Consider the following 27,776-nt stretch of genomic DNA (forward strand, 5'->3'; position numbering starts at 1 on the left):
TAGATAGGTTATTTTTTTCTTTTTTTTATCGTTTTGTTATGTTAGTGTATTTTTGCCACCCCCTTGGACAAGTCTTTAGTTCTTGGGGTGGCCGCTAAACTTATGTTAAATTGTTTGTTTGTTTAGAATAAATCTCTCTCTCTCTCTCATAGGCGTTTCATCAGCTACTCCTCTTGTTTTTCAAAATACGTTCTGTGTCGCTCCCATAAACTTTTTTTTAGCAGATGGCAACAATGGACAAAAAAAAATCAACAACGAAAATATGTTCTTTTATTTCTCAAAAATATAAAAATACATACCATTACAAAATAAAAAAAAATGTATCGATTCAATTTTTTCACCTTTGACCTTCTCAACTGACATTAGAGCTGATTTCAACCTTTGAGCTCCTAAAACCAGGAAATGGATACAGACCACCTAGCTGTGGTGGGATACCGATAAAGGGTGGCAACGGTGGAAAATACGGAGGATAAGGCAAGCCATTCGTTGGCTGATGTGAATAGTTTTGAAGGGGCCTTTCTGGCTTATCGTGCTGACCTGGAATAGTTATTACATTTATCACTGTGGTTCCAGCAGTACCAGGCTTGTTTGAATAAGAAGGAGCTTTATTAACGTATGATTCCTCTTGTTTTGGTGGTTCTGTATAGCTCTGTGGTTCATCATACGGATCCGAAGACGCTGGAGATGGCTGGTAGCTCGGTTTGGGTGGAACACCAGAATAATCAGTTCCTCCAGGTATCAATGCCTGAGATACAGGAGGTGAAGAAGGAGGAGTATCAACATAGCTTGTGCCTCCCGGTATTAAAGCCTGGGACACAGGCACATTATCATAGCTTGGAGGAACCATTGGCTTAGAATCAGCATAATGTATTCCACTAGAAGTATCTATAGAGTCATAAGAGTTGGTCTCACCTGGATAACTGGCTATAACTGTAGATGAAGTTTCACTGTACGTAGGGGGAGCTTTGTACGAATCTTGTTGCTCATATACTGGTGGAAGACTCGGATAATTTGGTTTTCCATAGCTAGAGCTTTCAACATAGTTTGGTTGAGGTTCAGGCAAGGGATTGTAGTGTGTCACTTCAGGTTCATGTGTTGCATGATTTTGGGGTTGATCATAACTTGGATTCTTGTTAAATATTTGACTAGAATAGCTTGGGTTTTGGGAAAAGAAAGGGTCAGGCTTATGTGGTTCATGATATGGCACTTGATAATTTGGATTTGTTTGAGGCTTTTGGTTATAATAGCTTGGTTTCTGGGTATAGGGAGGACTATAAACTGATTGATGATCATTATAATTATGTACTTGAGAAGATGAATAGCTTGGAGCTTTTACTTCGTAGTTCGAATTTATATTCTGCTGCTGGTAGGGTCGTTGATACATTGGTGAACGACCAGAGTATGAAGGCTCGTACTGGTTTGAACTTGGACCATTGTTAGCTGAGTATGAGTCATGGGAAGCAGGTGCATACGATCTAGCATTTACGACAGGGTATTCATCAGGGAACCTGACACGCCCACTTCCTCTGCACTCGTACGACAGTGCTAATGCAGTAAGTAAAAATATCTGAAAATAAAGAAACAATTTAGTGAATTTAATAGTCATAATGCTTAAATTTTCAACTAATATCACTACATTTAAAAATTTTTTTACAGCACTAAGTTTCCCAAGGTAAAAAAGGCTGGGTCCAAATCTGCTCAATTCTCATTTTACTTTCTTCCACGAAGCATCTATTTACATGTAGCTGAATCCCTGAATACCTTTTAAAAACAGACACCATATAACAGTGATTAAAACTATCACCATCTAATGAAAACAGAGGGAGTTAGAAGAATAAAGTAAACTTTTTGTATCTTATACAGGAAGGATACCAAATACAACAACTAGGCAGATGTTGTTTTCGGTTCATTTGTTTTAAAATACCATAAAATGAAATGTCAACCAAAACGATGGTAACATGTGTACAGAGACCCAAGTAGACCAAGACACAGAGACCAAGTAGCGGTCGTACATAAGAAACAGTCAAGCACAGAGAGGTAATTAAAAACGTTTGATCTGTTTTTTGAGGTCTTCAAAAATGATGGCCAGAAAAAGGGCAAGCAATATTTTTTCCTGAATTACTTGAAACTTGCATTTATTAGTCACTTTGTCAAAAAGATGGCCAGAAAAAAGGCAAGTAAAATTTTCTTTTAGTGATTTGAAACTTGCATTTGTTGGTCACTTTGTCAAAAATGATGGCCAGAGAAGATGAAAGAGATATTTTTTTTTCTGAATGACTTGAAACTTGCATTTGGATACGTTTTTTAAAGTTTTTTCGTAAATCTTCCCCCCCCCCCGAAAAAATCCTTTTTTACAAAGTGTAAAGTCTTTTTCATTTTTGACAAAGTATAAAGATAGGCATTAAAAAGGTTTCTCACTCCGGGAACTATATTTAAACTTTAGTTTTTTGGGGTTTAGGGGGACTAAAAGCTACCTAGGTTAGGTTACGTACCTAATATATGCTATGCTTTACACTTTGTCGCTTTGACTTTACACTTCGACTTTACATGACTTTCCACTTTGTCAAAAATAATGGCCAGAAAAGGGGCAAGTAATGTTTCTTTTCCGAATGACTTGAAACTTGCATTTATTGGTTACTTTGTCTAGAGAACCCATTGCCGAGAAAAAAATGTTTACGCTTAAATTAGATTTACAAAATATGATGACAAATCTCTTTTTTATTCTCGGCTTTAAACCGTTGGATTTGGTACAAATTTTAAAGCAACAGATAGAGAAGATAGAGAACAAAGTGTTGGTTCCCCTGAAAAAAGAACCACAAAATGGTAAAAAACAACTTTTCTTTTGAAAGGTAAACATAATAATAATTTCTTAGGCTGGATGCATCAACCCTCAAAAAGCAAGACTTGAGAAGGGGCTAGAAAATGGGAGCAAAATAGGGTCAAACACCATTGTTTTCCAATTTAAAGTTGTATCCTAAAATCTAATAGGCCAAAAAACCCCAATTCACTAAAAAAGCGCCAGGAAGATCTTGATACGGGTAGAAATAGGGTCTGAAAATGGGCTAAATAGAGTTGCTTACGAAGGACTTAAAAATTATACCTACAAGTCCTAAGCAGGGGCGTAATTTGCCATGGTTCAGAGGCAGCTGCTCCTTCCAGACCTCGATTTGCCCCCCTTCCCAAAAGACCCCAGTTTGCTCCTCCAGCTAAAATTTTGTTTCTTAAAAAATCTTGTCAAAACTAAGATAAGCCTGCATAATTCAAGCATCCACAGAAATGAATCAGTTGTCTTTAGTACACCTTTACCTTTATGGTAATATATGGCTCACTTTTCAGTTTTCACGCTCATTTTCACGTGATTTGGGAATATTGACTTCAACTCCCCCCCCCTCCCCCTGGCTGAATGAAGCTTTCTTATATTTATATTAATTTAAAAAACTTTCCACAAAATAGGTTTTTCAAAGAAGAGTAAGAGCTCAATTAAGCCAAAAATAGGCAGAAATTAAGTCAAATAATCTTCCAAGCGTAAAACTACCACACATCACAATCAATAAATAAATGAAACTCAAAACGAACAGAAATTAGAATAAATAGCTGATTCAAAGTCAAAAGAAGCAAAAATTAACGTTACTAAGGCTCACAACCTCATGCCTTTTCTCAAGACCGGAACATAATTTAGGCTTTATTAAAATTCCTTAAAGTAAAAAAAGCGTAAAAAAAGTGAGTAAAAAAAGTTTTTTACTTATAAGTAAAAAAGTGAGAACATTTAAACATATTTTGTTTTTAGTAAAGCGCAAATTATGTTCTGGTCTTGAGAAGGCATGGGGGTTATCAGCGAGTCTGACTCGGCTATTTATTCCAATTTCTCTTCGCTCTGAGTCTCATTTATTTATTGATAGTGATTTGTGGTAGTTTTACGCTTGGATGATTACTTGACTTCAATTCTGCCATTTTTGGCTTAATTGAGCTCTTTACGATTCTTTAAAAAACTTGTTTTTGGAAAAAGTATTTTTAGACTATTTTCTGTTCGTTTTTCATTGACATAGTCATTTTCATGAAAAAAAATAATATTTCATATCTTTTCGGTTTTTTTTTCTATAAGAAACCATACTTTGGCTTGCTATTCGTAATTTGGGAGAAACTTTTTCAGCAATTCTTAATCCTGACACAAATAGTATTTTTTAATTTAATTTTATACCTCCTCAAGTTGACCTGAAAAAAGAAAACGTAATATCATTCCCAAAAGATTCAATGCTCTTTGACAACGTAGATACACTTATAATCTATTTATTTATTAAAAATGTAAGAGCAGAAGAAGTAATAGTAGTTGTCTCGGAACCTTCAACTTAATACCCCCAGTCGTTCTCGAAGTCTGCTAGTGTCTTATTGGCAACCGCAAACACAATGCCTTTTGATTTAGTTTTAAAGTAGTATTTAGTTATATAGAATAATGAGCTAAGTGCATACTCGTGGGTGTTGGAGATGCTTAGTATCCAGGCGGACACAGCTGTTTGACTATTCTTCCATACTGAGCAAAATGACTGTCTTAACATTTTGACTGGATTTGGTTCGGAAATAAGTCAGCTTGAGGAACGGACGAATTGTCCTCCAGTCGCTTTTTACTCTTAGAAAGCATACTAGAACTTTTAACTTTTTAATCGAATTAGCTTTTTTAAATGTTTCAATGATATTTCTAGTTATTATAGAATGGTGCTGCCTATGAAATTGCTTATATTATTATTATTGTTGTTATTTATCACTATCCATTTTGAGAATATTTTTTATGTTTGTATTAGCTGATTTGTGACAGTGTGTTTTCAGTTATTTTGTAGGCTTACTTTTTGGTATGTTTCAATTATTAACAGGTATGTTTAGTTTGGTATGCTACTATATGCTTCAGTTATTATGTTTTCAATGTTTTCAGTTACTGTATGTTTTTGTTATGTCATTGACATTGTTATAGACTTTTTTATAATTGTTTAGTGCGACAAGCTTGTTAAAGCTTACCGTATTTTGGTATTAATAATAATAATAATAATAATAATAATAATAATAATAATAATATATTGAAAACCTGTCTTATTACAAAAAGGAAATGACAGAGCACTATAAAAAAAAAGAAGCAAAAGATCACTATGCAACTATTACAATGTAACTAGTGTAAAAGGAGTTGGTTCCAAGCATGTTTTAGCAACAAAAATGACGGAGCACAAAAGAAGGGCACTATACTTTAGTAGAAAGGGGGGCGCTACTCCGACGAGAACCACGTGGTTTATGGTTTTCTCAGTGAGAATGAAAAAACAGGAATTTTCTCACTTGAAAAAACAGGAATTTTCTCACTTTTATGGATGTTTTCATGGATGGTTATGTGTGTTGGTCGATTTATTTGATGTTTTTCATGGATGGTTATGGATGATTTATGGTTTTTGTCAGTGAGAATGAAAAAACAGAAACTTTCTCACATTTATGTCTGTTTTTATGGTTTTTGTCAGTGAGAATGGAAAAACAGGAACTCTGTCACTTTAATAGATTATTGAGTCTAATGGGAGCAGGTCAATGACACTTCCTTCATGTTGTTGCTCTAGGCAAATGTTATGACTTTCTCGGAAACAGTTAGATCACGTGTTTCCTTCTCAGCCAATCAGCGAGTCGGTTACATCCTCCTTCTCAGCCAATCAGCGAGTCGGATACATCCTACTTCTCAGCCAATCAGCGAGTCGGATACATATGGTTTTCCCCGTTACATAACAATTCACCCTTTGAGATTTCATATATAACGGGCATGCATTGTGATTAAATTATCAGAAAGTATTGTGACACAATTGAAACAACAATGAATATTATTGATGAACTTGAAGCCTTGGCAGCCACAATTAGCAATGTGAGTACATTTTTTATTTTCGAAATAAAATTATTTTCATCGGTCACCCACTACTATATTTAGGTAAGTACCCCCTCCCCCCACAAACCTAACAACCATGCACTCTTTATAGTCACTAGGAAACATAAAAAAGGTTCTTTTTAATACCTAAACCCCCTCCCCTGTTTTTACAAGTATAATTCTTGCCAATAGAAATATTTCTCTTTTTTCAATAAATTTATTCTTTCTGTAAGCCTATCAAAAAGTGAAAATCAACTATCCACAATTAGCAATGTAAGTTCTGATTTAGAACATTTTTTATATTCAAAATAAAATTATTTTCCTTGGTCACCCTCTAGTATATTCAGGTAAGTACCCCCTCCCCCCCACAAACCTAAACACCATGCAATCTTTATAGTCACTAGGAAACGTAAATATATTCTTTTTACCCTCGAAACCTAACCCCCCCCTCACTGTTTTACAACCAAATTCTCGCAAATGGAAATAATAATCTTTTCGTTAAATTTTAGCCTTTCTCTATTGTGATTTAAAGTGTCTACTGACTTCTGTCATTTTTTAATGAAAATGCCTCTCTGTTTTGACACAACCTCCAGTGCGAGGTTAAAATTAGCTATCACCCCTTTCCCTCTGTGTTTACGAACGCAGCGGCCAAAGTCAAAGGAACTGTTCTTCCGTCAAAATTAAAACACTATGATGCAATAATTAAGCACAGACGTAATGCTCTATTTTGGAGAAGTGAAACAGATTATTTTCAAATTAAGGTCTAACAATATATTTAGGACATTATGTAAAAGGGGGAGAGGGGGTAATGTCTCGCTTCTAACAGCTTCGTTGTAAGTAAATTATGTAAAAGGGAGGGGGCAATGTCTCAATTCTACCGCCATCATTGTAAAATGAAAACAAATTGTGCAGGGATAGAAAAGTCTTTGGGAGTTGCATGAAGCTTATATTATGTGTAAATTGAATAGCATTTTAACCTATGTTTGCAAATTTAGGTCTATAGGCCGCTGGGTTAACGATCTAATTTAAAGCCTATAGACTGGAACATTTAATATTTTTCTAAATGGTAAAAATAGAAACAATGATTCCTATCCTGTGACTATAGACTACTGATTGTCTAATAAAAACGTTTGATTTCTAAGCCTAATATATTTCTCGCAAAATTTTTACTTTTTGCTTTACTGAAAAGAGATAAATGCTTTTCTAGACAAAATTATATGGATGATGATACTAACTTTCTTTCTGTAAAAAAAAGGGCAAATTATTTTGAAACTAATTTTTTTCTCTTCTTTTTAAGGCAAATTGTGAAGAATGCTTGTCGCCGCCACCCGCTAAGAAAGCGAGGGTTAATAATGTGCCCCCTGCGAAGGCTACTGTCATGCAATACGGTCGCTGGCCGAAGCCTCCTGAACAAATGATGCCTACCCAAGCCGTATTGGGAAGTGACATCGCAAGCACATCCGCTCTCCTTGGACCGCTCAGAGCTGGCACATCAACGCTAGATCAGGAGCTTACCCTCCAGCGTGCTCAATCAGATCCATTTGACATCCAAGCCGAGACAGATTTTGCAAATATAAGCATTTTTCCTACCTATCATATAGAAATATCTATTAATTTCTTCCAACTTTTTGAGGCCTTTTCTACATGCACCATTTTCGAACACTGTGTAAAAGTATATCTCAGCGGGTTATTGAAAGATTTTTTCTCCCCAAAGGAAATATAATGTTCTCCCTTTTGAATCATGTCAAGTGCATGCATTCACCCTTTGCTAAATTAGATTAGTGAAGCAAAAAAAAAAATGCTCTATAACCCGCTCATAATAAGTAGCAAAATCCATTGCATTATAAATTGCTTTATTAGCGAATGGTTCACATTGCCTCTACAATAAAAAAAACAAAAAACTTTATATCGGAATGAGTTGTGTATCATGAGAGGAGATGGCTATCCTTTTCAAATCATGTTTTTGTTTTTTTTCCCAGAGCAGATAAAGAGTATTAATATGAAATTATATTTGGAGGGATTGTTTGAACAATATCAAATTTCCGCCTTCTATGTCATGCGACGTTTTAGACTGTAAATATCTTATACTAATATAAGATATGCTATGGATCCCCCGAGAAGCGCTGCAGGCCGGGGAAAGCGTCGCGGGAAGCGCTGCGGGCCCTATTTCCCCCCCCCCTCCCTTGGAGATATCTAAATATAATTTAATTTTTGCAAAGAAACCACTCCTCTTTTTCTAATCTTTACCATTTTCTCTGTTGCTATCTCTTCACTATCACATATAGTTTTAGGTACCTTTGAAACTCTGTGAATGCTATTCTTCACATAGTTTTAAGAGAGATTATTCCATCTATTGCATATATCAGCGTCCTAATTTACACTGAGCCTTACATCGTGCCAAAGGTTTTAGTGAGGGGAAACCAGGCTAACGGCTCCCGGCATTTTGAAGTTCAATCCTGGAAATTGGAACACTCGCGCGGCTTACAATAATTAAACTCATGAGTTCACTGAATCTGTGTGGAATTAGAGAAAAAAATAGCGACTTTTGACGGGCATTATGTAAATGCGGGTCGGGAAGAGCTACGGGGGTGCGCTACGGGCCAGAGAAGTGCCGTAGGGATGTGCCGCAAGGATGCGCCGCGAATAAAATAAATTTGAAAACTTTGAAAATAAAAGAACAAAGTGCCACCTTCTATGTTATATCTTAGATTATCTTAATTTGGAACTTTCAGTTGAATTAACCAAATGTTATTAAGCAATAATAATCCAAATTTGAACAGTAGGGGTGATTTGAACACTTTGAAAATAAGCTATTTTTTCATTTATAGATTGGTGCATTGGTCCCCTACTCACCATCGAGTGCAGAAGAGGAAGAAGGGGCAGTGGAGTTTCAGGATAATTCAGCCATCAGTGACTGGCACGGTATTATTAATTCCATTGATGTACCTTCTAATATTGACGATTTTTTTAATAATTATTTCAAGGTAGAACGTAGCACAGTTGAGCAAGTGGACTTGAGTCCAAATACCCAACCAATTTTAGAGGATTCTACAGGGAACCCTCCCCCCACTTAGTACCTACTTCAAAAACCTGAAACGGAGCAGAGCCCAGATATTGCTTAAAACCTTGTGGGAGGGGATAATATCCCCGAGGAGGTGGGGGGTACATCTGTTCCTGATTTTCAATTGACCAACAGAATTTTAACTGCAATAGTTGTTTACACTGCGTCTTTTGGAGACCCTTTTAATTCACTTATGGGGGGGAAATTTGTTTTTGACCCCGTAGAAATTGTGCACAACTATGTAGATAAAATTCGTGCACTACTGGAAAATCAAATTCAAATGTGGGGGAGGGATTCAATTAAGGCTTCTATTGTTCTAAAAGTGTTCTATTTAAATGAGGGGGAAAGTGAAGTTTATTATCATTATGTAAAGTCCGAGATGCGTTTGGTTTATTTAAATTTGTAAAATTTTGGTGGAGCTTTCATAGAGCTGTTGTATAAAATTATAACTCAACTCGAGAAATATAACAAAAATATTAGTGCATCTCCAGTTATATATGTTTAAATTTTATGCGTAAATATATGCAAAACTAAGAAAGATTTCATTTTAAGAGGGGGGGCAGGGTCTGAGGGAGCAGTAGTTTAAAAATATAATCAAGATCTAGAAGTTTGTAGAGGTGTCCAGCGGATCTGTTTTGAAACAGATCACATGTGTTTCAGATATGCTTTCCTCATATCAGCATTTCAGCCTCTAGCAGATGACGCTACCAAGACGAATTTAGACAATTGGGCTGTACATGGGAAGGAAGGGTCCGATTTCCCCATTGTAGATTTTTCTTGTTTAGAGGGGAAATACCCAGTAACGCTTCGATCCATTGATATTTTTGAAAGGGCTAATGCCCACTTAAATATTGGCGTTACTGTGGTACAGTATGAAACTGAATTTAAAGATGGGGTTCGTTTAAAAAAGAAGGGGGTGGTTTTCCTGGTCAGGGGCCCGTCAATTGATTGGTTAAGAGACTGGGTGTGGCTGCTATGAACCCCCGCTAGTGACCCTGCCCATGCAAGGGGCCATATTCCCCCTCTTACCGACCTTAGTCGAGGTCGTGGGGGTGGTAAGCAGCCTGGGGTACGTTTTACTGTCAACCATGCCTGTCACAATTCCGTAGTGATATAAAACTACGGAGTCACGGGAGGCATTGTAGCCGGTGTGGGTACCAGACAGTGAATACAGTATCAGGGGATAGGGCCATTCTACGTTTTAAAAATTTCCAAAACACCCTCGTCCAGAGCAACAAAATATCTTTAGACTGTGAGTCTAAGCTTGTGGAGGTGAAAGACCCCCAATGTCCAAACCTAGTCAAAGAACATCAGGCTATTGCAGTTTCCTATGCTCACGCGCAAAGAGATAGTTCTAACTCCATGCGGTTGTTAGAAATAGTTGAAACATTGGATGAGAACGAATGCATGGTCAAGGCACTGACTAAACTGATTGGCACGGCTAATGGTGCTATTTCTCGTTTGAGAAATACCCATTATCCAATGGTGCTGTCTGCAGAGGATCGTCTCGCTATTAAAAATCAAAAAATATGTTGGGTTTGTACGGGAGAGTTTGTAGTGGAGGATAAGGGGACTAAAGGGAAAAGAGGGGGGAGAGGGAAAGTCAGAGATCATAATCACTTGTGGCAGGAAATATCATCGGGGGGTAGTAATTTTAGGGGGGTCGCGCATCAATCATGTAATTTAAATGTTCGCCACCAGTTTTTATCCCTGTTTTTATCCACAACTCTAATTATGACTGCAAATTTATTTTAACGGAACTGACACTTATGCATATAGAGGGAGGAAGAGTAGACAGTCCATGGGTAAATAGTTCAATTACTAATAACAGTATCCTCAACTCGGCCAAGACGTTGTTACTTCTCAAACTGAAATGGAAGACAGTAGGTAATGGGTATACGTGTTGGAATAAAATCGGGTTTCTAGATTCATTGAGTGTCTTTCCCAAGGTATTGAGTCAATTGATTCAAGTGCAAAAAAGCGACAACTTTGATAGCTTTCCCTTGCTTAAACAGCACTTTCCAGACGGTGAAATGTATGACCTGTTGACCTGCAAAGGTGTATACGCATGCGACTATTACTGTTCTGGCGCTCGCTTAAGCGAGGTGAAACTACCTCCAATTGAAGCTTTTTACAATTCACTGACCAACAGTGAATGCACAGCCGAGGAGTAAGACTTTGCTAAGAAGGTGTGGTCTAAGAGGGATTGTAAAAATGGGTGGGATTATTGTAGACTGTACTTGGCCAGTGACGTTCTAACTCTGTTGGATATAGTCTGTAAGAATACAGACCAAATCTATTCAGAGTTCGGGTTAGATATAGGTTATTATTTTTCCACACCCCATTTAGTGATGGATTTAATTTTAAAAATTAGCAGGGAGGAAATAGGCCTAATCACCGACGTAGATCAACACCTTTTTGTAGAGCGTTCAATGAGGGGAGTGTATGTTTTTCATGGGGACCGCGTCTTATCAATTGATCTAAGCAGACAAAGCACTGTTGTAAAGTCGAATGCAGTGTTCTTGGACATGAACTCATTGTACCCCTCGGCAATGTCACACTGCTCTTTGCCGTGTGGGATCTATCAATGGCTTGAGAATCCTTGTGAGTTCCCCGACATTACCACCGTCGAGGACAATGGGCCACAAGGATGGTTCTTTGAAGTTGATGGTCACATTCTGCTGGCACTTCACGATTCCGTCAAAGATATTGTCTTTCCCTGTATCAATCGGCCCGTGAGAAGGGACTCTCTGAGCCCCTACAATCGATCATTGGTTGAGGATATGGGGATGCACTGGACTCCCTCCAAACTTGACTCCCGCCCGCGGCCGGCCGGCCTTCGGCCCCGCGGCCCTGGGGGGGATCACACCTTTAAATTCACTGTAATCAAGTTCAACTGTGCTATCCCGTAATTTTCAAGTGTTTTCTGTTTTTTATTTTTTTGTTGTTGTATAGAAAAGTGTTGTTTTTTTTTGTTTTTTTTTTCTATACAGAAATGTGTTTAAGTTGACAATAAGTGTTGTTGTTGATGGACAGAAAAGTGTTGTACAGAAAAGTGTTTTGTTTTTTTTAAAGACAATAAGTGCTGATGATGGACAAAAGTGTTTTTTTTATTGTACATAGAGTGTTATCATTGCCCTGTGTTCATGTTGAACAAATACAGTTTTCATTTTGACCATGAAATTTTGTCAACTGTTCTTGTTGAACAAGTGTTATTCTTATCGTTGCAGTTCATGTTGAACAAATATTTGTTTTCATACAGTGCCGAAATAAATGCTGCCATGAAATATTGTTTTTTTGTTGTTGATCTTGAATAGATAGATCTATGGGGAAATTACTACTTATTCATTGGGCACGTATGATTTACAGTTAGTTGTAGTCTGACTGTTGTCAACAGCAGCATGTATCAATTTAAAACACCCTTCAGATCGTTTCTGTGTGGTCCCTCAATGTCGGGGAAAACAACACTTTTAACTAAAATAATTCAAAATTGCGATAAAATGTTTTTGGAAAAGCCGAAAAAAATCTACTATTGCTATAGTATTTGGCAGGAGTCCTATGATAAAATAAAAGCTCTTGCCACAGCCATACCAATACAATTCATACGGGGACTTGATGTTTTCAATTGTATTGAATCGAACTCGTTGCTGATTATTGATGATTTGGCTGAATCCATTGAACACTTCTCGCAGGAAATGCTACAACTGTTAACTGTTCGCTCCCATCATGAACACATTTCCGTTACCCTGGTTCTACACAATCTGTTTCATCAGAGCAAATGTATGCGAACCCTTGCTTTGAATTGCACCGTCTATATTATCTATCGAGTCGTGAGTGTTTCTATCTAACTAATAAAAAAAAAAAATAAGAAATAACCCCGCGCCCCTAACAGTATGTTGTCAGCGTACACACAAGCGACTAGCAAGCCCTACGGTTACATTTTGCTGGATATTAATCAGAGCACGCCCGAGGATCTACGTGTAGTCACCGACATTTTCGACAATGAAATTACAGTATATCTTCTGGTGAACAGTAAAAAAGACTATTAGTCGCCATTATGACACAGAAGAAACTACACGAACAACGGCATTTATTTTCCGTTTTAAGCACTTTAAAACCTCTGCTTAGGAAGGCTATACTCAAACATGGGGTTGACAATGATTTCATTAATCTAATATCTGAACTTTGTTTAAATTTAACTGAGGGCAATGTTCAACTGCCATAAGGTGTTACAAAAAACAAAAAGCAACATCGTTCCACTGTCCGGGCGTTGGATTTAAAAAACAAGGGTAAAAATTTAAAAAGAAAACGACTCCTTCAAGCAGGCGGTAGCTTTTTCACACTTTTACTGCCAATAATTGCAGGACTTGTAAACAGTTTTCTCTAGAGAATGGCAAAAGCCTATAAATTGACACCATTTGAACTTGTCCTCTCGCCCGTCGAGCATTTTGAAGACAATCTAAGCAAATTCATTGACGATGAGAATATTGCCGATGACAAAAAACTGATTTTACTTCAAGACGCATTGCGACGTTTGGGCAAACATAAACCTTATCGTGAGAGACCCACCGTCGCCGCCAATGATCCCTTTAAACAGGAAACATCTCAAGATTCTGCACAATCAAAGGAGAAAGAATTGAATTCAATTGTATCAAAAATTGGGAGCTTATTGCCACTCACCTATCGAGAACAGAGTAAAAGAGTATTATCTTCTCTCAGGTTGGAAACTGCTGATGAACATCAAGTTCAAGTCGAGAGCACAGGGAAACGAATTATAATTCAGGGAAAAATTTATAATCTAGTTGATTTAATTTGTGATATGGTGACGAATCATGAAGGAATTTTATCCTTTGACAATAATCTATACACCTTTCTAAGTGTATCAAACTTTTCCAAAAATCTTATTGTTAATAAGCAAATTCCAAAGAAACTAAGAGAATACAGTCCTCCTCCAACACTATTTAAAAAAGAAGAAGAAGATTCAATATTTGAAGATACTATCAGCACCACTGATTCTAAAACACCTGTGGCTGCTAGTCAAAAGCGAAGATAAATTTATTCACCCTCCAGTATGCAAAAGGGGAGTGGACATTACACTACATGTTTACGCTCAAAATGGATGAAGTTCTGAAAAGTGTATATGAAAATATTGGTGAAGCAGGAAGTTTAAGTTCTCCCAAAACTCTTTATAAAGCTGTCCCTGGCACCACCACATTGAATAAATCAAAAGAGTTCCTAGAGAATGATTTGAGTTACACACTGCATCGGAATCAAAGGCTTTGCAGCAAAAAATATCGACTAACAAAAGCGTTTTTCCCTCTGCAAATAATACAAACGGATCTTTTAAGTTTGGACACACTTCAAAAACATCACAATGCACCCTACAAATATATTCTGGTGGCAATCATTGTCTTAAGTCACTATGCCTATGCAATTTAACGGCGATCAAAAAGAGGTATTGGAGTTGCAAGGACCATTGAAAGTATTCTTGAGCACGATTCATATAGAAAAATTCAATCGGATCTTGGCAGTGAATTTATTAATCCCCATGTGCAAAAAGTTCTTTCGAAATAAAATAAAACACTTTATCATAGTCACAGCCCGATAAAGGCTGCATTGGCTGAACGATTAATAATAACGATTCGTCTATTAATTTCAAGATATTGTACCCTGAAAAATACATCAGCTTTTATTCATGATTTAGATAAAATCATGCAGATCCCATCGACCACCATCGACCCCATTGATCTCTGTCCAACTCAAGCCCCCGGGACGTTCACTACAATGAAAATACATTTGATACTTTTCTAAAGCAATACTTCATTGGTGAAAAAGAGAAAAAAAATGTGAAGAATAAATTTAATGTTGGTGATAGTGTTCAAATTAATAGAACTACCAATAGTTTTCAAAAAGGGAATTATTTATGGAGCACTGAACTTTTTAAAGTGTCCAAAATCCTAGACACCGAGCCCACGACTAATCGATTACAAGATACCAAAGATGATGAAATTCTCGGTGGTTTTTATGACAATAAATTGCAAAAAGTTATAAACAATAGTGAAATTTATAAAATTGAAATGATATTAAAGAATTGTACTCGTAGGGGCAAGAGACAGTTGCTTGTTTACTGGCTAGGACACATCTCAGATTATGATTCTTGGGTTAGTTTTGAAGATACTGACAATACCCAATGATTTCTATGTGAGGTTCATGTTCAATGTTTCTGATCCTCTCTACAATGACTTGAATAGAACAAGGGATTTTTGGAGAAAACTGTCCCCCACCATCAAATTTGAAGATAACGGAAAGTATGAAGTGGCTCTTGTCGACTTTATTCTCAAAAATACCTACGGCATCCTGAGAAGGGATAATAAATATGAAATAAAAATTAGACCCTATGATTTGCCGCCACCACCATCCTTAAATAATCAAGAACAAATTCAAAAAATCAATTGGATGAATTATCCGTACATTGAATTACCCTACGAGGAACTCACCTGTATGAACGATTTATGTCGTTCTATTAATAAAAGAATGTCCGCTCGTAAAAAGGGAGCTTTTCATTTCAACTATTCAAAGGAGGAGGGCAAGATCTACATTAGTTCACCTATTGCCAGTGAAAAGGTTATTCTCAACGATAATCTAAAGGATGTTCTTGGCTTTAAGCTCAATATAATCAATGGTAAAAGTGCCGGAAACACTAATTTCATTTTTGCTGACTACCCGCCTGCCTTCTCCACGGACACCTGTATATTTCTCTACGCTTCATTTGTGGAAACATCTCGGGTTGGTAATTCAAATGTTCCCCTCCTACGAGTTCTTGAACGAAAAACCAATCAAGAACATATTCACCACTAAAATATAAAGCATCTTCAGTATATTCCCGTAAACACTTCCTATTTGGAACTCTGTCAGTTAACACTAAGAACTGAATTGGGCGATCCCATAGCAATTTCAAAAGGTTTGGCTGTGATTACATGCCATTTTCGTCCCATCGTTCAACAGCAAGATGTCTAATAAAAAAGTGGTATTCACTTGTCCTGATATTGACTGCTATGTTAATACTCTTGTCCCAAGACAACAGGGCAATGGAATGGACTACTACAAAGGTCTCTCGTCAATGTCTGGTTACGGTCTTGGCAGTTGGTTTGCTAAGTTGTTTTGCTCTTCACTACCACTGGCTAGAAAATATCTTGTACCGGCTGCGACAGATTTTTCATCCTCTACATTCTACGATTTGGGCTCTGGCAAGGATTTTAAAAAAATTGCTTCGTAAAATCTTAGTTCCAGTGCGAGAACCCTTGGCGAGAAATTAAAACAAAATGGTAAAGGCTTAAAAAGGTCAAGAAACAATGCATCCCTCATCAGTCTCCACTCAGGTCGGACACGAAAGACATCATCCCTCTTGTCAAAGAAAAGAAGGAAAAAGCCGTCACGTGCTGTAAACAGAAGAAGAAGTCCCAGGAAGAAAATTGTTAGATCAAAACTAGATTTCTTCTCCTAAAATGTCCTACCTACCGCATAAGGATTCTCAACCTTGAATCACCGCCTCATTGAATCTATTCAATACTGAAAATGTTGATGTGAGTGTCAAACATGGATACTATGAACAATTCTATCCACAACAACCCCTCTCCAATAATATCCACTTTCAAATTTATTCCAATGAAGACTACTTTATGGACATGTCTTCGAAATTTATAGATTTACAAATGAAAGTCCGGAAATCAGATAATACAATGCCAATTCAGGCCAATGGAATATCTTATGAATATGGTATATTACGTAATTTATTTCGTCAAATTAGTGTCTACATAAATGGCACGCTGGTGAGCACAAGCAACAATCTCTCGAATTATACAAGCTACATGCAGTTCATGCTGATGACACCCAAGTCATACAAGGAATTGAGAGGCACCTCCAATGGTTATGAATATATTACTAATACTGATAGTAAAAATGCACTTAAAAATGCTGCAACAAGTGAGTTGCATCTAGTTGGAAAAGTATGTCATTAGATTTTTAATATACCCCAATTGCTGCCGCCCAATGTTAAAGTGGATATAAAACTAACGCTTGCACCCTTCAATTTCATATTGAGAAAGGAACTTGCTGCCAATCCTGATGTAAGTCTCTCCCTCACCTCGGCAATACTTCATGTGCCCAAACAACAGGTCATGAGTTCTGTTGCTTTGGCAGTGGAAAAAGTGAGAGCCAATGGCAACAATATTAAACTACTTGTTCCTCATACAATCACCAATCAGCGTCATATTGCAATGGGCTCACGCACCTTCACCGATTCATCCTTTATCAATGGTGAAATTCCGTCAAAACTTGCTTTGGCATTTGTAAAAAGCACCAGTGCAATCGGATCATGGACTGAATGCCCACATAAATTCGAGATGTGTGGACTTTCATCTCTTGTGTGCAAAGTAAACGGCATCACACTCTACAATCTATCTTTTGATAAATCCTATAGATCATTGTACGAGTTGACCATGCGAACCCTAGATCATGACTCTCAACTATTTGAAAATGGTATAACCGAAGATATGTTTGCTAAAACACATGGTATCATTGTACTGAATTTGTCTGGCACACAGGATATGAGTATAGTACGTACGAGGAGTGTGCGTTTAGAGTGTATATTTGCCAACCCATTGGCTGAGAGTATTGCGCTAATCTCACTAAATCAATATGAAACCTATTGGGAAATCACTCCAGAAGGCAGTGTTTTACTAGACTTGGCGCCATGAACACCGGTCAAATAATCAATGTATTTAAGATGGGCCCCTACATGTCCAGTACAAATCCTATTGTCCACCCTCGGACTGTCTTGGAAAAATTCAAAGCGTCAACAATAGCTTAATTATTGTTAATAGCAGCCCGTCGACTGTGTTGACAGGTCATTGGCTGTGCAGCTTTCAAACAATTAAGACGATTGAATATTTTGATCCTCTGGGTCTACCCTTCAAATTCTACACACTACACATCAGCAACTATATTGAAAGCAGTGGGAAAACTATTATCCAAAATCGGAAGAGGGTGCAGGATCTAACGACTAAAAGCTGTGGCTTCCATGCACTACTATATTTTGTGTTCCGATGTCGTGGCTATACTTACGAGCAGTTCCTTAACATTTATGTTGACAATCCACGTCTTAACGAATTTCTAGTTGAAAATACCCTCTCTAACATATAGAGGATTGATGTCACTGCACTAGGGGTAAAGTGCTTAGAAAATTTTAGTGAATTTGTTTATTAATAAAATACAAATATATACAAAATAATATTTAATTTTTCATTTTAGATTTATTGTACTTTAATATATAGGCAACTATCATGAACCACTAATGCTGGTAAATCATTTGGATTCACTCTATAATAATCTTGATTGACTGCAAAGTCAGGGTCACATTTTCTACAATACAATGTAACTTCACTCTTGTCATATCTCTTTTTATAGTCAATGATACTATTTGCATTCATATTATGAAATTCACGAGTTTCAATCTGTCTATTTGATGCAATATCACATACAATGTTTTCAAATGGTGAATCACATTCGGTAACTGCAAAATAAAAATCACTTGGTTTATATTCATAGTAGGTGGTGTCATCACAACGATGAAGTAGAAACCAAATTGTCTTGTTACCCCAACAGTTGAATCGTAGACCAGATTCCTCTTCCCAAAATAATTTAAATCCACGACGATACCAATCTCGTAGAAATAAACTAAAATCACGTTTAGGATTCTTTCCAATCATAGCGGGGTAAGTATTCTCCCACTGATCACATTTATCATAGTGAGAATTGGAGCACAGGTGCCCTCTAGGATGAGAGTCACACACCTCCTCAAGACATGAATTACATCCTTTAATTTCTACTGCATAGCCTCTATGTAATTTGCAAGGATTACATAATCTACACTTTTCACTATAGTCTTCTATAACTGTACAATTATCACATTGTGTCCAACTGCCAAGAGTGTACATGAACAATGGACATATGTAGAACATTTCTCGATTTCCGATGTCAACTCGCTCACAGCTAACATGAAACTAAGCGTCCTCGCTCCATAAATTCATGGTGGAGGACTGTTGTAGAGGAGTAGCTCTGTAACTTTACATCTTTCGAAGGACGGGGGAGCCATCTATATTGAATCCATTGGCAATGTTTTCAAAAGTATATCCACACTATGATTCTGTTTTTTTCCAATTAATACATCAATAAATTGAGTATAAGCATTTGAATCATATTTTAAAAGTTTCATTCAATATTTCAAAGGGGGAGAATCACTTCTCATTATAACGTAAATTGTTCCCTGACAAGAGAATATCCTGTGTTGAAGTGATAACTCGAGAAAATCGTCATCCAAAATCAAAAGTTTTTCCATAAACACTAGATTTGATCTAAGTCTCTCTTTCTCAAATACTTTCATTTCTCAAACCTTTAACTCCGACTGCTGACTCTAGACTGACCCTGAATCGTTAGCCCTATAGCCTAACCAGATAGGAAAGATAACTTTATCGATTTCAAAACAATTTTATTGAATAATTACAACAACTTCAATAATACAGAACATGTACATTTAGCGATACTGTTTATTGTTTTCAAAATGTTTCACCAATGCACTTAAAGCACATTGAAGTCTATTCACATGTGCTATATCAACTTTAGCGGCAAAACATAATTGATCCTCCATTTTAAATTTGCTCAAGGATATCACATATTTTGCATATACTGCATCCCATTCCAGACAAAGCCGCGATCCTTTCGTAATTTCCACCGCAATGCTTTGTGCTCTTGTACTATTATCATCAACTCCACTATCAACTTTTAAGAGGGTAAACATTCCAATCATCACCATCAACACAAATATATATCCAAATGAGTAAAGTCAAAACTGTTCTTCTCACTCCTTTGAATTCTATTCACAGACTAATACAACTTTAGCAAAAATCCTTTCTTTATATTCACTCCGCCGCTAATATGTAAGCAAGCCCTCTGATTGGTTGAGAAGGAAACATGTGATCTAACTGTTTCCGGGAAACTCATAACATTTGCCTAGAGCAACAACATGAAGGAAGTGTCATTGACCTGCTCCCATTAGACTCAATAATCCATTAAAGTGACAGAGTTCCTGTTTTCCATTCTCACTGACAAAAACCATAAAAACAGACATAAATGTGAGACAGTTTCTGTTTTTTCATTCTCACTGACATAAACCATAAATCATCAATAACCATCCATGAAAAACATCAAATAAATTGACCAACACACATAACCATCCATGAAAACATCCATAAATGTGAGAAAATTCATGGTTTTTTAAGTGAGAAAAATATTGTTTTTTCATTCTCAGTGAGAAAACCATAAACCACGTGGTCCTCGTCGGAGTAGCACCCCCCTTTCTACTTACTTTCTAGGACGAAAGACAATTAGAAAACACAGAAATAATGAAGAACACAGGCAGTTGGAACAAAAATGAAGGAAGTGAAGAAGAGGAACTATGACAATTTATATAGATGTGGCTAGTGTAAAAGGAGCTGTTTCCAAGCGTGATTTGAAATCTTTTGGTTATGTTTTTCTATGAGTTTAACAACAGTTATAGAAGGATCTGCTAAGTGAAGTCTATTGATGAGCTTTGAATTGCGTGTCCAAATTCGGTATCTGAGTAAATATTTTGGGAAACAGAAGAAGGTGAAAGAGATTTTCAATTTATCAATGTTGCTTTAAGGCCTTCGAGAAGGATGTTATATTGAGATCATGAGGCAGAGCAGAAGTGCTCTAAAAGGTCGACAAATAACGATGATTAAAACAAAGCTTAGTAGAGACTATAGAAGCGTATGAAGCTGATATACGGCGTTTGATGTGTTCTGTTAAAAGATGACGAGTTTGAGAAATTGTATTTCCAATGGGAATACCAAGATAAACAATTTGGTCGGACGGGCGGATCTTTGAATTTCCAAGCACAATTTCATCAGGAAGTGGGCCTTTCCAATTAAAAAGGACTATGTCAGTTTTTCCAGCGTTGAACTCAAGACCAGATTTTAAATACTCGGTTTGAAGTTTTTGAAACGTGTCAGGAATTTTGTCTAGAGTTCGGCTAAGGTTAAAAATGTCATCAGCATAAGTGACTAAGGAGATATTATGATCAGAAAGAACACAGAACATCTGACGCTGATCTTGAGCCTCGAGGACGTAATTATTGAAATAACAAGGTGAGGCAATGGCACCTTGCCTTGCTCCTTTCTTAACTGGCGCAGTTCTATCCTGCGGCTTTGCCATTTCATCTTTCTCAAGGGAGATTTTAGGTTGGACTCGTTGCATGGTATACATATCCCTTTGAGATCTGATGATAGCCAGATGTAGAGCGTGAATTCCATCTATGCCTCGTGAGTGCTTTGGCCTGAGGCGCATAATAGCATCAGCAAAAGACATTACAGATACTATGCAATCAGAATAAGGGAAAGCATACAAAAATTGGTCAAGCTCTTCAACATATTTGTTTTCAAGTTGGGGGTCTAGTGGAGAAAATTCAGCCTCGTAAAAAGAATAACAATCAGATAAAAGAATATCGGCAGCGGATATGCCTTTATAAGAGCACTTCCTTCTATGTTCTTTCTATAAGAAGTGTCCTGGTCTAAAATAGGCAGCGCGATATCGCGCTGCCTGTGGTGTTTTGTCTTGAGATTTCAATTATATAGCATTGGAAGTGCCGATTAGACTAGGTAAGCCCCCCTAAAATTCAGCCTATGGGCGCCCATGCCTCTTCCCCAGGATTTTCACAAAATTACACCATTGGTCCCATGGCCAAGGAGACCAGTGTTCAAAAAATTAATTTTGCAGAGAGAGTTCAACAAAAAGACAAATTGCTCTCCCACGATCTGTTTGAACTCTCATTGGTATTGGGCTAAAGGGGTGCAAATTTACAAGCCAAAATCGTTTCCTTGATAATTCTGCCATAAAATGGGCGAAAAGACGCTTTTTCTATAAAAGTTGAAATTTGTATCCGCAAGTCTGTGAGTCAAGAGGACCCTAATATAGAAGCAAAGATGAAAAGAAAGACCAAATAAACGCAAGTGCGTTTTGCCTAAGGTTAAGGGACCTATAGGGTTCAAAGTTTGATCTTAGGGCAAACATTCAAATGCCATCAATGGGATGCTCTCTTTCAATTTTCTTGAAACCATTATCCGCAAGTCCTTGTGCTAAGAGGTTCATGAACAAGAAAAAAGAATTTGTTGCTTATATTGCCTCAAAATGCACAAAAGCACTATTTTTCTACACAAATTAAAACTTACATCCATAGATCCCTGGGTCAACATTGTCCTGATTCAGGCACAAAATCAAAAAAGATCGCAAATAACGCTCTAACCTTTAGGTTTCATTCGTGTGCTTTTAAGTTTCAGTTCATTATCCATTTTTATATCTGTTCAATGACGTTTTTGACGCTTTATAATTGCCAGTACAAATGAGAGGCTTTGACAATTAGACTCCTGTTATCACCAATAGGCAAGAGTATAGCTTGGATTTTTTCTGAGTGGGGCTACCAGCCATCTGGAGGACAAAATTTACCATTAATTTTTAGTTCATATCTTTACAGTCATTCTTAAGAATTTTCCAATGTCAGAAATGGGTATTCTCATGGAGCAGCCCCCATTTGTCTTTTCCTAGCTACATCCATTCTATGGGGTGTGATGTATTCACCCCCGAAAAATTCTCCCTGCGGAAAATTTTGCCGTGAAAATACCCCTTCCCACGAAATTCTTACCACGAAAAATTCTTCCCCGGAACACCCCCCCCCCCCAGAAAAATCTTCGCCGGAAAATTCCCTCCCTGAAAGTTTCCCCGACATCTCCCGCCTAGATTTAAAATTCAGCAGCAAAAGAAAAATTAAGACATAAAAAAAATGATGAAAAGAAGGGATTATTTAATTTCTACATCTATCTCAAAATACATGTACAAAATACATGTATTTTACATATATGTTTTTAAACGGTGTAGAATCAAGGAGCAACTCGCGCTATTAGTAACCAAAACTGTAAAAAAAAGAAATAATGTTGATATCACTTAATGCATCAAAAGAATTGACTTTTTATGCTGATTCTAAATTTATAAAGTTAATTAAATTTAATTCGTTTCTGAGAAGTCACGTAGTCTGTAAAAGTACTTCAGACTAGAAAACCTTATGATGCAGCCTACACTTAGTGGAGGATACCTAATACTGTCTCTGCAAACAGGGCTGGGTGAATTTCTGAAAATTTTGTTTTCTTAACCTATTGCTCACTTATTTGAAAATAGGAACTCGGTCAACTTTAAGTTTGCTTGATTTTGACCGAAAAGTGGGTCTATCCGGTACTTCCTGGCAACTTCATCGATGTCAAGGATCAGAATTAGGCAGAACCTGGAATAAATATCCACTAAGCTTTTGATGTTACCATTCACGCAACGATCAGATAAATAAAACAAATTAAGAAGTTTGATTGCCAGAATATATTCACCAGACAATTCCTTCTCGCAGTGTTTGCTAAAACTAACTTGATTACTTGATAACTTGATAACTAACAATTACTAACTTGATCTTTACATGTAGGGTTTTCTTAGTGAATTCAGGGTTGCTATTCTAACATCTTTTGCATCAGTATATGATGCAGTATGTATTTTCGGAGGAGTAGTTTCATGTTGTCAGAGCAGAACGTAAACTAGGCTGGGATAAACATGTATGGTATCTTTATTATGAGACGAGATTGTAAGGGCGGATTCAAGGGGTGGATTTAGGAGTTCGCAATCCCTCCAAAAGCTCGAAAGTTAATCTAATTACAGGCTTGAAGGGGCTAAAAATACTGATTGTGGATCCGAATTCCTATCGGTACGTGTTTTGCACTTCACACCTTAGGCCTGAGCGCAATCCTATTGGTAGTGAACCTGGTAGTTTTTTCTACCTCCTACCCTTTCCCTACATTTTTCTGGTAGGAGTTTTTCTAACTCCTACCAGAACAATCTGGTAGTTTCTTAGAGCCAGCTTCACCATCCAGAAAACAAACATAACAATCCCAAGAGGTGAAACCCTGGCTTATCTTTTGTACCCATTCCAGGTTTGAACCGTAGTTATTTTTGACACTCTGTATCGGAAAAGTAACAAAAAGTAGTTTTTTAAGCCCAATATTCATTGACAAAAGTCTTATCTTCTGACCAAGCACGGTTTTCCTCTAATTTTCTTTGTAATATTGGACATCACAAGAAGTGTAAATGGAAACTGCATCGAAATAATTTTTCCTGCACTGAAGGATATCTGTGTACTTAAAAGAGGCTAGAAAAGGATGGCAAAAAACTTTCCTGCACTCGTTGATGATGTTCATAAATTTGAACAGGCTTTATAGAGAAAATTATGGGGGAATTCTGCTTGGTCAGAATTCTCAGAAGGATAAAACTGACCTTATATTTGGTAGTGGTGTTCACAGAGTCCCGTTTTCATGTAGGAAGTTTTACATTAGTAGGACCAGCCAACAGCTGGGGGAATGACTGAATAAAACAAGATTTCAACAGATAACTCTGAGATGTGAAAATAAAAACAAAAATAACGATTTTTATTCTGCTTTGGCCCTACATATTTTTTAAAATGCAGATCATTTAGTTGTTTTTGGCGAGGCAGCTTCAATAGTTCCAGCAAATGGCTTACCACAATCTTTTTGGGAGGCAATCGAAATAGAAAAATACATAAATGCTTAAAACAGAGATTTTGGAGATGTTTCTATACACCCAATTTACAATGAAAATAATATTGAAAGATTCAAATAACATTTTCCCTCAGTTGAAATTAAGATCACCTGACCGCAATTCTAATGAAAATTGGGTCAGTAGGCAAGCTTAGTCAATCGCTAAGCCGAGAATCCTTGCCCAATCTAATTGGTGAATGGTATTTCATTTATTCTGGCTTGGTTTTTTGGTTCTGTGTTTCTTCTGCTCTGCTTAAGTTTACTTCAAAGAGTAGTTTTTTCTCCTTTTTTTTGACGACTGAAGAAGGCTAGGGGGATTATAATTTTATCGGGTCTCTTGTGTCTCTTCTCGTCCTGTTACTGTATTTATCTATGCTCCGTGACTAGTCGCCGGGATAGCCTCTTTAACTCGAGCTTACTGGGCTAAAATATCTTCTTTTCTCATTTTTGATTCTTTTCTGTTCGCTGACTGACATTACCCTTGTTTCCTCGGCTATTTATTTTTTTTATTCATTTATTGTATTATTTTTCTTGTTTGTCACGTGTTATGTATATCCAGTACGGTCTTAGAATGTATTTATAAGAAACAGAAGGAAAGCAATGCTGGATTATAAGGTAGTTTGTTAGTGACATTTATTAAATAATGAGCGAATAATGAGTAAAAACGCAAATTATTCAAAAATTTGCCACACTTCCATTGTCGTAATCATCTGTTATGGATAAACCAGAGTTAATAGACTATTGGTCTCAGTCATTATCTTTTAAGGTTTTCAAGAATACTATCCGTTTATTAAAGTATTTCATAATAACACGAAGAAAAAACTAAAAATTGGATGTTTATTGAAATCACGAGGATAATAATTTGAAATCAGTATCAATGCCACTAGCTAGAAACAATCTCAACTAACAAACTGTGTTTACTATTCAAGAATATCCAATTCTTCTCTTTTAATAACATTCGGGTATTTTTCCGCTAGTCTCAAATACTAAAAATAAACGGCACTTGTATGATACACCCCCTACCTCTCAAGAAGTGAAGTTAGGTTAGTCCTAATAAAATACACCTAAGTATGATAAAAATATAATACTTTAGAAACAAATTTGGGCTATATATTTGCACATTAGGGGGGTGGTGGTGGTAAAGTACAGCGGTTCTGCATGCAAAATATTTTAGCTACAATTGTTCTGAAATTATGAAGTAAGAATTATTTTCTGGCTTCACACTGTCTAAATACTTCACCAACACCCCCTCCCTGATGCGTAAATATATAACCCAAATTATATATTTCCCATCACTTCTGTCACTTTTCTTTGTCTTGTCTCACGCTAAGCTAAAAGAAACTAACGATAAAAAAACAACAAAAAACGGTTCTATTATGCGTCAATGAAAGAACAACTTCAGCGATAGGGTGTTTATCATACAAGTGCCGAAATCAGTATCAAAACCACTAGCTAAAAATACTTTCCACTAACAAACTGGATTCACTATTCAAGAACATCCAGTTCTTCTCTTATAGCGAATAACATTCTGGTATCTTTCCGCTAGTCTCAAATAATGAAAGTAAACAATAGAAAGATATAAAAGCTCTGCTCTTATAAAGTAACCGTATATTTACTGTTCCAAAAATGAAAACAGTGATAATTTTGAAAATTTTTCTAAGAACTTAAAAAATCAAGATTAACAATTTTTGGCTGTGCCAGCCAAAAAGCAGCTCGTAGGCCTAACATTCAATTGAAGTTCTATTTTTCTGCACTTCTCATAAAATATAAAATAAAAACTTACTTGATAAAGCATGTTAGGGCATATTCAACTATTTACAACGTCTTTTAAACTAAGCAGCATGCAATGTTTTTTGAATTAGTCCGATATTTCCATCGTCCTTCATCAAACCTAGACGGGGTATGCGGAAGTTAAGATCTGGTTATTCAAAATACCTTTTGTAGAAACATGAAAAAAGGGGAATGCACTCCTAGAGTTCGATGACGTACCATTGTGATTCACTAATTAGCTGGAACCAAAAGAAGAATAAAGACAACTGAGCACATAGACATAAAGAATGAAAAGCGGAGGGGGGGGGGTCAATTATTTGAAGGAATAAACAATAAAGGGTACTTGTCCATTATTCAGAAAACACAAAGAATTTGGATCCAAAAAATCCGACAATAACCGGTTTGTTACTGTCAGTATACGAAGACAATAAGCTTCGACTGAGTAGAAAACTACATTGTAGCTATATTTTTTATAAGCAATATCTGGTATTTTTGGTTAGGTTAGGTGGTACTTATTTAGTAGCCGATAAACACGCGAGAAGTGCAGTTTCATTAATGCTAGTAAAATAAACAAAATAGGATGAAAATATAAGGTACTTGTTTAGAATCCGGTAAGTACGCGAGAATTGTATTGTGAAGATACCCGATGTTTCATATGCGACAATGCATAAAAAACAGTTTCTAACTCCGGGAACTATATTTGAACTTTAGTTTTTTGGGGGTTTAGGGGACTAAAACGTACCTAGGTTGGGTTAAGTTGGTTACGTATTTAATATATGCTATACTTTACCCCCATTCCACCCCCTAATGTGCAAATATATATCCCCAATTTGTTTCTGAATAATTATATTGTTATCCTCTTTTGTTTTATCTTATTAGAATTAACGAAACTTCACTTCTCGCTTACTTACTGGATTATAGACAAGTACCAAATATAATAGTTTATGAACAAGTTTGGGCTATATATTTGCAAATTAGGGGGTGGGTAGGGGTAAAGTATAGCATATATTAAATAAGTAACCCAACCTAACCTAGGCACCTTTTTTTCCCCTTTAACCCCAAAAAACTAAAGTTTACATATCTTTCACAGAGTGAGCAATATCTCACTACAGGGGCAGATCCAGGATTATTTTAGGGGGGGGCCCAAAATTGTTTGATCCGACAAACTTGCGTTAATTAAAGTAAATTACACTACCTTAGACGACGTTAGGGGAGGGGGGGTGCCCCCCTCGCCCTCCCCCTGAATTCGCCACTGCCTCAATATGCAGAGGAAACCTGTTTTTCATTAGGATCTTTTACATTCTCTATGCGGTTCTTCTCGTGTGTTTATCGGCTACTAAATAAG

The 27,776-nt window shown here is 36.7% G+C and overlaps 2 protein-coding genes across 2 annotated transcripts in view; one reads left to right on the top strand and one right to left on the bottom strand.

Annotated features, from left to right (window-relative positions):
• The window catches only part of LOC148949063 (uncharacterized), a 139,431-nt gene that overhangs the window by 49,414 nt on the left and 62,241 nt on the right, over nt 1–27,776 (top strand). The gene's annotated exons all lie outside the window — the stretch shown is intronic.
• On the bottom strand, nt 249–26,577 carry LOC148949064 (uncharacterized). The gene is made up of 2 exons (XM_089093126.1): nt 26,445–26,577; nt 249–1,567 (listed from the first exon to the last, which is right to left on the bottom strand). The coding sequence occupies exons 1-2, from the start codon at nt 26,454–26,456 to the stop codon at nt 353–355; spliced, it is 1,227 nt and encodes a 408-aa protein (XP_088949252.1). The 5' UTR covers nt 26,457–26,577; the 3' UTR covers nt 249–352.

The sequence above is a fragment of the Artemia sp. Qi Xiang Cuo genome, chromosome 8, assembly GCF_049724085.1.
Source record: "Artemia sp. Qi Xiang Cuo chromosome 8, ASM4972408v1, whole genome shotgun sequence".
NCBI classification, from domain to species: domain Eukaryota; kingdom Metazoa; phylum Arthropoda; class Branchiopoda; order Anostraca; family Artemiidae; genus Artemia; species Artemia sp. Qi Xiang Cuo.